The 13505-nt window shown below is 57.9% G+C and overlaps 1 protein-coding gene across 2 annotated transcripts; it reads right to left on the reverse strand.

Annotated features, from left to right (window-relative positions):
- Positions 1-3888: 3888 nt before the first annotated feature.
- On the reverse strand, positions 3889-7451 carry CD79B (CD79b molecule). Of its 2 annotated transcripts, none has more exons than XM_027626263.1 (6): positions 7293-7451; positions 6542-6586; positions 5366-5668; positions 4994-5112; positions 4681-4722; positions 3889-4571 (listed from the first exon to the last, which is right to left on the reverse strand). In XM_027626263.1, exons 1-6 carry the CDS (start codon positions 7348-7350, stop codon positions 4473-4475), a joined length of 666 nt encoding a protein of 221 aa, XP_027482064.1. In that variant the 5' UTR covers positions 7351-7451; the 3' UTR covers positions 3889-4472. The 2 variants fall into 2 exon arrangements, with proteins under 2 accessions (XP_027482064.1, XP_027482063.1); XM_027626262.1 differs by having other exon boundaries at positions 6542-6589.
- Between the last annotated feature and the right edge of the window lie 6054 nt (positions 7452-13505).

Raw genomic sequence — 13505 nt, forward strand, 5'->3', positions numbered from 1 at the left:
CTGTGGGAAGTCTGGGGTGCTTTTCTGATTGGTGCCCTTTATTGGAAATCACCTCTGACTCCTTTTTACCTAATTCTGTGCTTATGACACTTTATGTCCCTTGTGGGACTGTAAACCCTTCAAGGCTGGATTCATGCCTTTCATCAATTCATTCATTCACTCATTCTCTTTTTCATGCATTAACTGGTTCTAGAAGTAGTCATTGCTCTTTCTATGTGCCGGATATTGTACCCGGCAGATGGGCATACCCAGATGAAAAAAAGGCACCATCTTTTCTCTGCTGGAGCTTACAGTCTACGGGGAAGAGAGACAAGAGCAAACAAACGAATACATAATGGCAAAATATACAAGGAAATTTCACATTGCCAAAAATGCCATGAAAGAAACAGCTAAGATACAGAGGTGAGAGCAAAGCCTGGGAGGAGGGGGAGGACAGACAGCGAGCACAGTCCCAGAGCCAGGAACTCAACCAGCACGTGCTAGGCGGGGCAAGCAAATGCGAGGACGATGCCAAGGGAAGAACTCAAATACCCACTCACCTGGAAACGATAAGGTAGGCCACCTTGTGTCTCCATGTCCTTCTCAGAGAATGAAATGAGAAGTATCCCCCAAAAATCATAAAAAGTACAAGATCTTGCAATACACGGCACTATGTGCGTGAAAAAAATTTAAATGAAAAAAATAGACAAGGCAGTATGCAGATGCTGATCACAAGTACACACAAATATTCTACACAGACTCATGACTTGCAGAACCTGAGCCCTAAGCGGGACCTCCCGAGGTGTCTGGCACCGCCCCCCTCCCCCCCCCCCCCGCTTTTACCCCCAGAGAAAGTGGTGTTCAGCTGGAGAGAAAGAGGTCTTTATTTATTTATTTTTTTTAATTTAGGAAATGCGCTAGGATCCATCTAAATGTGCTTTAACAAACTACACTCTGAACTCAGGATTGAACGCTAGTTAATTTTTGTGCTCTGTGGAGTCATCTAAGTTTCCAGGTAGAGGCTTTGGAGTTGGAGGGGTCGCTGAGGTATCCCAAGTAGAAGGTGTGTTGTTTTTTTGTTTGTTTGCAACTGAGTCACCGGCAGATTCTGAGGGTGCCGGAACCAGGAGCACTGTGGAGAGCCGGACTCACCCGGGGAACTTCACAGATGTGGGCTCTGAATCCAGCCCCGAGGGCCATCTGAAGAGCAGAACACTGGCAGACAGAATCTCGGAATCCCAAACCCTGTGTTCCAAGATGGCCTTTTCTGGCCCCTTCGCAGAAGACTCAGACACCTGCTAAGGGACAAACACTACCTACCAGCGACACCCACACAGCGGTAGCTTCTGACATTCTGTTTTGTTTTTCTCTCACCTCTGATTCTGCTGGAAAAAACACCCAAACCCTCAGGTCAGAGAGCACCCCAGGCCTGGCAGCACCTGCATCGGAGGGGCCGGAAGTCAAGCTAGAACGAAGAAGGAACCAGCCTCTGCTTACAGCAGGGCCCCAAGGGACCCGGTTGGATTCCCCCGGTGGGCAGTGGGGCATGTGCCCACCACGGCACCTCAGGGCTGTGTTCTGTGGAAGGGGAGGCCTGGGGGAGTTGGCCAGAGGGGGACCCCTGGAAGGATGGCCCCGTGGCGCGAACTCCAGCCAGTCTGGGACGCGTGTCCTCGTGTGTTGGGACTTGGGAACAATGGGAAATGTTTGCAGATGGCCAATGTTGTCCTGGGAATTCTCTCCTCCCGGGTTCTCCTCCTTCTTTACTTCCTCCTCCACGTCTCCATGCTGCAGGGTCCTCCGAGGGAGACAGCGGCGAGGTACCGGGAAGAATGCTGGGTTTGGCATCAGAAGGCGTCCCATCCCCCAGAAGCTATGACTTTGACCCACTGTTATCTTCCTGAGCCTTGATTTGTTCATTTATCAAATGGGGATGATGCTGCCCCCTTCCAGGGTTATGCTGGGGCTTATGCAAGATTATGTACATGAATAGGGGGCTGTTTGATACAGTTTTATTGGCATTTCAGAGGTGCTCAGTATGTAAGTATTTTAGGGGCCCAATAAAAGATTTTGGTTCATGTTCTGTATCCTGATTGTGGTGGGGGGGGTATATAAATCTGCACACGTGCTAAAATTCATCAAACTGTATACTGAAAGAAAACAAAGTCAATTTTACTGTATGACAATTAAAAAAAAAAAAAGAGAACAGCATCTGGTTCAACTCCCTTCTCTCAGACAAGATTTTATGATTCCCGTTCTACAGATAAAGCAACTGAGACCTGAGACTTTCATCACTGCCCCCCCCAGCATCATGCAGTTTCATCAGCAGTGCCTCAGTCAGTTCTGGGGGCCAGGGGCCCCTAATATAGATATGACGATAACCAGAGCATAAGCCCCTAAAACAGAAAAACAAAAACAAAAACAAAGGAAAAAAAAAAGACAAACAGACCAGGGAGGGCTTCTACATCATAACCATGAGGGCAAATACCCTCTAGGGGTGTCCGGGGAAGGAGGCAGGGCTCACGGCTCAAATAATTCTCAGCCAACAGCACTGCGAAGCGCTAGGAAAACTCAGTGACCCAAAAGTATCGGTATTTTGGTAAAGCCAGGGCCTCTCTAGATGCAGGGCAGCCCCAGGTCAGGGGAGACCCTGCTGAGGGGAGAAGTGAAGACACCCTCCCACCCCCAGCCCCCTGCTAGGGTCCCTGGCGGAGGCAGGAGGACAGAATTAGTGCCACTATGCAAAGCAGCAGGAGAGGAAGGACTCCAGCTCAGTGGAGGCAGATGCCAAAACAAACCAGTTTCCTCGGGGCCACCCAGAGGCCACGGAGGCCACGGAGGGAGCGGGCCCTGCCTGGCCTGCCTAGCCTGGCTCCCGGTGAGCGCCACTGAGCCACGCACACATGGACTGTTGGAAACCCCAGGCGCAGGAACTTTAGCCCCCTGCCCCACCCCACCTGCTGGTCCAGCAGGGAAGCTAGTAACAACTGGTGGCTGTTCTTACTGGTCCCCACACGCTGGTCTTTCTTCTCCAGTTAAATTGGCCCTTCCCTGGGGGCAGGGATTTCTCTGGCCCAAATCCAGAGCATGAGTGGCAAAGAGGTGTTTCAGGCCCCCCCCCCCCCCCCGCCCCCGCAAGGTCAACAGGAAGCTGAGTGAGGCCTGGCTTGGCACACGGAGGTTCATTGCCCTAAGCTCTTAGCTGGGAACTGCTCCTGTCCCTCCTGCAGCCGGCACATTGGGGCCTAATTTGTAGGGCCCTAGGGGTCATTTTGTGGGGATGTTGGGGCTTTAGGGGGCCTCTGATGTGGTGCTGGGAAAGGCTGAAGGAGTCACCTAAGGACCCCCAAACTTCACCACCGCAAAGCCTCCTTCTTTAGGAATCTCTCTCTTGCGTGGCTCTGGGCCAAAGTTAAAAAAAATTTTCAGGTGTGGTGGGGAGTAGTTTAATTGGAGACTAAGGTCAGCATGGGCAGCACAAGGCAGGAACGGGGCTTGGGCAGGGACTGGGGATATTTGGGAGGGCTTCTCACAGATGGAGGGCCTTCAGGCACAGAAGGATTGGGAATGGGTGGGCGAGGGCAAGCTCCTTCAAGGCTGAGACCCCTGCCCTACAGAGCAGGACCCAAGTGCTGCTTGTGGGCTAAAGGGAATGCAGGATGAAGGCTTCCTGCTAAAAAGGGCTACCAGCCTTTCTCCGATCTGGGCCCAGCTAGGGAAAACCCAAAGGGCATAACCACAGATCCCAGCCAGGCTTTCAGAGAGAAGCCTAGTGAGCCCAGGAGAGGCCCATGAGACCCATGGCAGTGATCCTCTCCCACACCGTCCGGGCCCACAGAGGCCCAAACATTTGTGCCCAGAGAGATACCCTGACCCACCCCATACCCATAGATGTCACAAGCCTGTGTGTGGTTTCTCGACACACTGTTTATTCCATGGGAGAATGGATCAAGGCTAGGAGCCCCCTGGGGTGGGAGAGGGGGGGAGAGGGTGGGAGGGAGTGGGAGAGGGTGGGAGAGGGTGGGAGAGGGTGGGAGAGGGTGGGAGAGGGTGGGAGAGGGTGGGAGAGGCATGTAGCCCTCTGTGGCCCATCTGTGGCCAAGTGGGATGGACCACGGCTTTTCCCGGGCTCTGCAGGAAGGTGGTCTGCTTGAGTCCATTTGCAGGTTCCAGACAAGCCTCTGCCTTCCCCATCCCGAACATGGGCTGGATCCCCACATAGCACCCCCAGAAGTCTGGGTCCAGTCTATCCCCAGAGAACTCCCCACTCCAAAGCACTGCCCTGCCCTGCAGCCCTTCCACTCCAGTCTCTGCGGCAAGAGCTGGGGACCAGGGGCCGGAGGGGGGGTGGTGGCAGGCAGACGTGGCGGGCCAGCTTCAGAGGCTGACCGAGGTCCAGGGAAGAGGGGCTGAGCTGGTTGCTGGAGGCGGCTCTCACTCAGTCAATGAGGGCCCGGCTGGCTGGGCCCAGGGGCGTGGGGAGGGCCGGCCCCTCACTCTTGACCCGGGTGCTCCCCGACTGACCACTTCACCTCTCCTGTCCGCAGAGTCACTATGTCCTCATAGGTGGCCGTCTGGTCGATGTTCAGGCCCTGGAGACACGGGATGGTGCTCAGCCCTTGGCTCCTCTCGGACCACACCAGCGGACGGCCGCCAACCACCCCACAGCCCTCGGCGCCGCGGGCCCCCCCACTTCCTTACCTCATAGGTGTGATCTTCATCCATCCCAGCCTTGCTGTCATCCTGGTGGGGCAGGGGATGGAGAGCAGAGTGTTAGCTCCCGCCACCCCATCCACTGCTGGGCCAGGCTGGGGAGCGCCGGGGAGACTGGGCCGGGGAGAGGGGTTGGGGGCAAGGGGTCTGGGGTCAGGGAGTGAGGAGCACTCAGAACAACTGAATGGATGAAGGAGAGACTGTATAGGTGAGTCAATGGGTGGGCTCCGGGGCCGGGGAGATGGAGACCCTGCCCATGTCTGGCCTGCCCCATGGCCGCCTCACTGGCCGCCGTGGTCACCTTGTCCAACAGCAGGAAGATGGGCACAATTATGAAAAGGATGATGAGCAGGGTCTGGATCATGATGATGCCATCTTTTAGTGTGTTCCTTCGCTTCAGCTGTGCCAAGGTGCTTAACCCTGTGGGGAGGCGGCGGGGGGCGGTGAGGCTGGGGGCCCCCTCCTTGGGCCTGCGCCCCTCAGGACCTCCTCAGCAGCTCTCCTGGGCCATCTACGGCCGTGGCCACCTTCACAGTGTGCCCCTCTCCCCACCCCACCCCCCCCCCACTGGTGGCAGGCTGGGCCAGGGCGGGATGCAGATGGCTCTACGAAGGCTCTGTAGCCCCGTCGCCCTTGCCCCCCACCCCGGCTGGAAGGCAGGCCCCAAACCCACCCATGACTCGTAGCTCAGTCCCACAGCCCTTGCTGAGGGACCCTTTCGAGCACTTCTGCTGGCAGAAGTAGATGCCATTGTCCTGGAACTGGATGCCTTTGATGGTGAGGGTGGCGATGGAGCCGTTGTGGCTCTTTACGACGTGGCCCTTGTCCAGCAGCGGCTTGGGCTCCAAGCCCATCTCCCGCTTCCAGAGCCAGCTCACACTTGCCGACTCCTTTGTGTGGCACCTGATTTCCACTGTGGCGCCCCTTTTCCGCGCTATGAAGCGTGGGTTCTGCCAGATGCCGGAGCAAGTGCTTCCTGTGGGCGCCAAGGCCGGGATCAGCATCCCGCGGAGCATCTTCCTGACTGCCTGCCCCACCGTGGGCCCCTCCCCTTGGGGCGCTACCCCGGCTCTGCCCCCCTCGTCTGTCCTTGCTCCTGGGCTTGGGACAGTCATGAGGCGGAGGTGTGTGAGAGCTGAGCTCCATGAGTGGCCGCAGGCCAAACCACTGGGTCCCGCCCCTTGCCGAATGCCCCCACCCCAACATTTGATTTTCCTTTAGAAGGCCTCTGGAACCTTCCTATTCCTCTCCATGCCCATACAGCAGTGTGATCTAGGCCTCACCCACTGGGGCCTAGAGGCCCATAGGGTAGCCCCCCACCTGGCCTGGTGCTCCCACTTTTTGATTCCTAAAACTTCTTTCTCAGCTTGGCGAGCTCTTTCCACCCACCTGCTCCAAGAAGCCCCCTTCCTGCATCGTTCCCAGCATTCCCAGTGAGAGGCCCCTGGGAATCTCTGAGGCCCTATGGCCTGTCAGAGCCCCTAAGGTTACAGGCTCCTTCTCAGGCTGAGTCTGACTCCCCAGCTAGACAGACCCAGCCTGAGTCCTCCGTGCAATTCCCTCTGGCTTCCCCCCTCCCACCCTGGGTTGAGCCACACCCCTTAGTTGCTGGGACTGGAGGCTTATGTCTAATGAGGGTGACAGTTGGCAGGAGGGGTGCTGGAGGGGGGAGCCTCGGAGCCAGGCCTCTGAGAGGGAGACCCTAAGGTCGCCCAGAGATGGGTGTCCTGGCTGGGGAGATCCAGGGGGGACAAGGGCACAGGGGCCGCCATGGGACAGCCCCTGGGACCAGGACCAGCATTGGACACACACATACTTGCCCCCAGAAGGGGCAGGGGAAATTGCTGACCTTTGTTATCCGGGTATTTGTCTTCTGTTTTGGCTGCAGGCACACCTGCTGGGTGGGAGGAAGTAGGCGGGGCTGGGTCCGGGCTCTCCACTGGAAACTGGCTGCCCCACCTCTGTGGCCCCTACATTCCTAGACCCACTTCCTCCTCCCAGGACATCAAGGTCAAGAGCCCTCAGCCCTCCCTGACACTGCTCTGGAGAGACTGGAGTGGGGAAGAGTCACCAGAAATCCACCTCCCAGTCCCCCTTCTGCCTTGGGCCTGTTGGCTGGCCTTGAGCAGACACCGGGATGAGACAGGAGGAAGGTCACAACTGTCTTCCAGACCAGGGGACCATTTCTGGAACATGCACATCCCAGGGTCTGGTTGGGGGCAGCCTCTCTCCCGTGTCCCCCCGCCCCAGCGCGCACACGCGCGCACACACGCACACACGCACACACACATACACACACTTCCCTCGGGGGACTGGGGTAAACCATACTCCTTTCTTCCGTCCCCGTCCTAGACACCAGCCCCTCGCGCCCAGCTCAGTCGGACACCTTCCAAGCAGGAGCGGGGCCCAGGCCCCACAGCCCAGAGCTACTGAGCAGGGGTGACACCCACAGACCCAGGCCCCAGGGCGGTCCGAGGGAGACAGGAGGCAGAAAGTGGGAGACAGAAGGCAGGGGCTGGAGAGAGCGGGACACAGAACAACAGAACAGAACGGCCAAACAGCCCGCGATGGCCGCTTCGGTGGTGGGGGAGGGAGCGTACCTGAAAGTAGCAACAGCACCAGCCAGGTTCCGGGCCCGGGGCGCAGCAGTCCGGCCATGCTCACTGCTCCGTCCCGGACCCCAAGCTGGTGGCAAGGACAGAGGCTCCTGGGGGGAAACGTGTAACTGCCTGGGCTGCAGCCCGTCCCCTCCCTGCCTCTTCCCCACCAGGCCCCTTCCTGCCATGCAAATTGGGACCCAGGGGAGGCACCAGCTCTCCCGGGACCCTGGGGGAGGGCGGGCTCTCTCGTCAGCTGTGCAGCTTAGGCTCACAGGGCACCACAGTGGATGAGCAAGGGCCACTGGGTCATCCGAGGGCATCTTGTGCTCCCCTTCCCGCGCCCCCACCCCACTGATGGTCATGTCCTGGGGTCCCCAGGCTTCCATTGTGCAGTCTAGGTTCCCAGGCCCTTAGCTGAAGACACCCGGGACCTGTGGGTGAATGCGAGCCCAGCTCCTTGGCTCTGGGCCGGCTTGCACTCTGCAGGAAGAGAGGCACCTGGAAGGATGATGCAGGGGTGCTGGGGGTGGTGGGGGGACTTGTACTGGGCCCTGGCCTGGCACCCGGAGGGGCCCAGCGTGCAGCCTCTCAGCTGGAGCGCAGGCAGCCATGTTGGGGCTTGATGAAGATTTGTCCCTGTGGAGGGAGGGAGCCACAGAGGTTCTTGAGCAAGAGCCAGATGTGGCATCTACTTGGCCAGACCCTGGCAAGAGGCCTCCCTCCCTCACTTGGTGAGAGAATTTGCTAGAAGATGCCAAAGGGGGTGGACTTAGGTAGAGACAGCTTAGAAAAAACCCACCACTCAGGAATCAGGGGACTTCCAGGGAGTTGTCCATTAACTCCCAGGTCTTGGGTAGGGGACAGGAGCCTAGTGCGGGGGAACCTCCAGGTTCTGACACTCAAAGGCTCTCTGGCTTTATCTTGCCAGTCAGCAGAGCAGTGGATGGAATCATAGCGTCCAGAAACTTGTCTGAGTTTCTCTCTTTGTGTCCCTGAGTCAGACACAACTTTTGCACCTTGGGGGGCAGGGAGGAACAGGGCTGCCCTTGTGCAGTGCACAACCTGCACAACCACACATGGCAGGCTTGCATACCTCAGCCCCGCAGCCAAGCCCACTCTGAGTTTTATGTTTCCCCCTTTTTCTCTCTTGTCCCCTCAATCCCACTTTTCTCCCAACTCCCAGGAGGGGAAGAAAGATGCTGAATCCTATGTGTCCTCTGCCTACATCTCATTCTTCCTGCCACCCTCCATTTTTCAAACAGCCTACGTTACTGGTGGGTCAGCTGGGTTTAGAGAGACGTGGACCTGCTCCATGCCAGGGTTGGCAATGAGAAAGGCAGGGGTCTGGGTGGTATCCCCTCAGTCCTGGTGGACACAGGCCTCACCTGGATGGTAGGGACCACTGCCAAGGAGTGTGGGCCAGGACCAGAACTATAGAAAACAGCGACAGGAGGGTTTAGGTTTCACCCAAGGAACAGCTCGTTCCTGGCAGTCCCAGATGTTCTTGCTGTTTCCAGATGTTCCAAATGAAAAAAAAAAAACATTTCTCTGAAAAGGCGTCAGATGTTCAGTTCACGGAACAAACAGCCCAGGAATATAAACATCACCTGAGGTCAGCCTGGGGACCACAGGCCCCTTGTGCTGGGGGGGGTGGGGTGATTGGAGACCCCCCCAGAGGAATGGGGGGGAAAATCCAGGGATTTCTTCCTTTAGCAAAGTACTTCCTCATGATGGAGATCTTGGTTAGCTTTGGAGCTAGTGTCCCCCCAAAGTTGGGAAGAGAATTGGGGAAGACTTGGGGCACACACGTGTGTGTGTGCGTGTGTGCGCGCGCACATGTATGCTCACATGATGCGTTGCCTGGGCTGCGTGGTGTGGGTCCTGCTCAGGAGCTGGGCCCAGGGCCCAGGGTGACTACAGGGGGCACGGAGGAAGGGGGGCAGATGGCATCTTCCAAACACACCCACACCCCCACATCCCCTGCGGGCAGGCATGCAGATGTGTCCTTTGGACTTCATTCCCATTCATGCCTGGCAGGGATCCATTTTCAGGAGTGGGTGGAAGCAGTGGGGCCCCCACCGCCTGCAGGGTTATTTGTCACAGCTGGGGCTGTGCTGTTCCTTCTCCGGTGACAACAGCACAGAGTTCTGTCTCGTGTTGTGACGCCTTTTCTTTCCTGGAACAGGAGGCCCCATAAGCCCACTGCTGCCTCTGCCCCCGGCTACCCTGGGCTGCACACCCCAACATTCGGCAGCCTCCACCTCCCCCTTCCAGGAAGGCAGCATGGAGACAAGAGATGGGGGTGGAGGGAGAGGGGACCAGGGGCTTAGGAGTTTGAAGAAGCAAGAGGTCAGGGACCCGCAGCACCCCTGGGGAGGGTGGGAGAGGGCAGAACCTCAGTTTGGAAGGAGGGGCCCAGACCTCCGCCCCTCCCACTAATCCACTCTGCCTGGCCCTGCTGGGCTTGCTGCTTTGTGGCAGAGGGTGGAGGCCCCGCTGGCTAAGAAGGAGGTAGGCTTGATTCCTGGCCCTGTAGTGTTCCAGCCAGAAAGCCGCCCCAAGTTACCTGGTGGTTCTCAGTGAGGAGTGGTCCCCCCCCCCCCCCGGGGGCACTGGCAAAGGCACTGGGGCCAGCTGATAGCTGATGGAGGGGATGATTTGAAATATTGGCTTTTGTTTTTCATCTAGTATTTTGCCTCTTTTCCACCACTATTCAAGGCTCAGGGGAAGGGTGGGCCAGGGCACCCTGCAAGCTCTCCTGTCCTTGGAGCTGGAGAAGCCCCAGGCGCAGCATGGAGAAACTTAAGAGTGAGAAGGAGCCCCCCCCCCCCCCCCCCGCCCCAGGGAGGGAGGTCAGCACCCTGGTAGGGGAGCTCAGAACCCTGCAGGGATGCTGGACCCCTCTCCCCACGCATAGAGAACAGCAAGGAGGGAAGGGGCCTCAGGAATATGGCTGAAGGACGTCAGGGTAGCCTCTGGTGGCCCTCCCGGGCCCGCACAGGTGCCATGTAACCTCAGGACCCAGGAAAAGAGGGTGTAGAAATCTTGTAAAGGGCCGTTTCCTAGTTTGGACAAATACAGCCCTGGGAGTCAAAAATCAAGATGTAGAAAACAAAAACATATATAAAATTCGATTTCACCCACCAGGACTGTGGACTTAGCTCACTACATCATACTACTCACTGTCACAGGTCCACAGGACCCTGGGCTCCCGGAGGTCAGAGGCCAGAGGAACGGTCCTTGGGGGGACAGTATCTGTGAGGAGGGAGGGGCCACACCATGTGTTCCTCAGGCACCTCGGGGCCTCTGGAGGACGCAGAGAAGCGAAGGGGGCTTCTAGAAAGGAGGGGCTGGGGCCACTGGGTGCCAATGCCATTTCCTGGGCACCCTCATGGAGGCGGGGGGAGCGCGGCGTTGCCTGTTGGGGAGGGGGCCACGACCCCTGACCTCACCTGGCGTCTTGGACTCCAGCTAAGAGGTTGGAGCTGTAACCTTAAAAATAAAACTGCCAGTTATCTTACCGGCAAAAGACGGGTTAATTCGGAAGAGCAGAGAATCGCAAGACCAAACAGGCAAGCTAGGCAAAACTAGAGGCACCGCCACAAGAGGGAGGACCGGCTTCTTTATAGAGGAAAGGGGGATGTTGGGAAGGCTGTTGTAAACGCAAAGTCTATTGGAGGAAAGTGGGAGTAGGGAGTATGGTGGCTTCTCATTGGCTGAGTTCTGAGTGTCTCTCATTGGCTGGGCTGTTGCCAGGGCAGGAGGAAAGCCTTTCCTCTCCCTGCCGGAGAGTAAAGTGGTAGCCACCTGCAAGGTCCACTTCTTCCTATTGGGTCTGCAGTTGATGAGGAGTGGTGGAGCCTGAGAGCTCCCCCTGCTGAACCTCCCAACTCCGTTTTAGTGAGGCTTCCCTTTATTAATTTTCAAAACCCAAGCCTCCTTTTGGAGGGGGGGGCAAGAGAGAGCTGGCCTGGGCCAGAAAGGGAGTTGGAGTCCTCCTTATCTTGCCCTCTGCCCACCCTGAGCTTCCCCAAGTCTTCCCCGTTTGGCTCCAATCCCCACCAGCCCTTCTTGCTTCTAGCAGCCCTCAGACGCTGTCAATGTCTGCACACGGAGGTGCAGAAGGAAGAAGCCCACACATGAGAGGCACCGGTCGGGGGAGGGGGGTAGGTTTATTATAAGAACTGTACAAAGGAGCCTGCCTGCCAGCCTGGCTTGGGTCTGTTCCCACCCAGTCAGAGTAGGGATGGGTGTGGGTGTGCAGGGGAGGGGGCCATGGGCAGGGGAGGCTCTGCAGTCTGTATGAAGTCCAGTGGTGAGTATCCAGTCCAACAGATGTGGAGGCTCTTGAGGCCACCCCAGTTTGGGGCCCCAGTGTGAGGGAAGGGCAGGGGGCAGGGTGCTGGTCAGAGAGGAGGCTGCCCTCTCTAGGACGCATCTTCTGAAGCAAGAGACAGAACGGTTGCAGGAAGGTAGAAGGAGTAGGGCCTCCTTTCCACGGAGGACACAGGAAAGAGACAGGGAGCGGGGCTGGGGCAATGGGTGTGATGAACAGAATAGGAAGAAGGGACAATGGGTGGCCAGGAGGCCAGAGAGTAGGGCAGACAGAAAGGAAGGCTCCAGCCTGTGGGCACACGCGCACACCCACACACCCACACACCCACACACCCACATTGTTTTGGAGGTTTTGCTGCTTCCTGAGTTTTAATCAAACTGTTCACAAGAAACAAGAAAGAGAAGAGGAACTAAGGTCAACGGGGACTCAACGTGCAAACCTTACCAGACATGTTCACACTCATCCACACACAGCACGGGCACACCTGCATAGGAGACACACACACACACACACACACACACACACACACACACACCAGACTACAGGGGCACGCTGACACAATACACACAGAGGCAGGGCACAGTGCTTCGTGGCCTTGAACACACACACAGCTGTACACACAGGCGTGAAGCAGACACAAGGCACACACACAAGTGAGTAAATCCAGTGACGCCTGAAGCAGGTGTCTCACTGCCTCCTCTGAGCTCGGCCTCCGTCTGTTCTCCAAGAGCCAGAAGAGGTCTGGCACGGCCACACCCGGACCAGTGGTACCAACAAAGATGCTGCCCGGCGTGCCAGGCAGCAGGAAGTTGGAAGGCTGGGCCTGAGCCAGGTGAGCTGTGCACATCCCAGGGTTGAAATCTCTAACATGGGCTTGACGACAATACTCTTAGGATCACTTTGAGGAGGGGGGAGAGAAAGATGAGGGAGGAAGAGATGGGTGTGCTGGGGGGTGAGGCTGGGTGAGGCTACAGGGAGCCTTGTGGTGCTAATCGGGGAGGGAGGGCCCAGAAGTCTACCTCCTGAGCTCCAGGGTCCCTGCCCCCGCCCCAGGTCTGGGCGCTCTGGCCAAGGAAGCCTCCTGTGCAGTGATGCGGCTGGCGGGACCCCACCTCTATCAACCCGCCATGCTTCCTAGAAGAAGACAGTTCTTGAGTGGACTCCTCCCTCATGCTCATCCCCCAGGGGCCAGCCAGGGGAGCAGGGGCTGCACAATGGACAAAGCGGGACGTGGTTTCAGGGGCCACAACCCCCGCCAGATGCATCAGGATCCAGTGGCCAATCGGACTCGGGGAGCCACTTGTGCACCAGTGACGTTTCTCTTCTCCAGGAAATTCGTGAGCCGGCAGGACGAAGCTGTATCCCAGTCACTGGAGGCTGGGCACGCCCTGGGTCAGGTGTCCGCTCTCATTGAATTAAGACATCTTTATCTGGGAGAGGCCTGGGGGGGCCTGAGCCACTTCCTGGGGAGAGGCCTGTAGCCCTTAAGACCCTGGTGGCAGGATGGCAGCTCATCCCTCCGCTGTAGGCTGGCCCCTCCCCCGCGTGGGGGGGGCAGAGATCTCTGGTGTTCCGACCTCCCCCGAAAGGAGAGGCAGCTGGGCCCATGAGGAGGTGAGAGCAACTTGAAGTGAGAAACCAGAGAAGCGGGGCGGGGGGGGGGGGGGGGAGGCGGCGGAAGGTGGGGGGAGCCTCAGGCCCAGGGTGGAGCCTCCGAGGGCAATTCCCATTTTCCATGGCCTGGGTGTCAGCCCCAGCGTGGCCACAACCTGTCCCTGACAGGGAGCCAGTCAGCTGCAGACTCAAAGCCTGCTCCCTCGGCAAGCAGGCACCAGGAGGGAGTTTTGGGGGTGCCGTGCCAGGCTCAGCTGGCTACC

The sequence above is a fragment of the Zalophus californianus genome, chromosome 16, assembly GCF_009762305.2.
Source record: "Zalophus californianus isolate mZalCal1 chromosome 16, mZalCal1.pri.v2, whole genome shotgun sequence".
NCBI lineage: Eukaryota > Metazoa > Chordata > Mammalia > Carnivora > Otariidae > Zalophus > Zalophus californianus.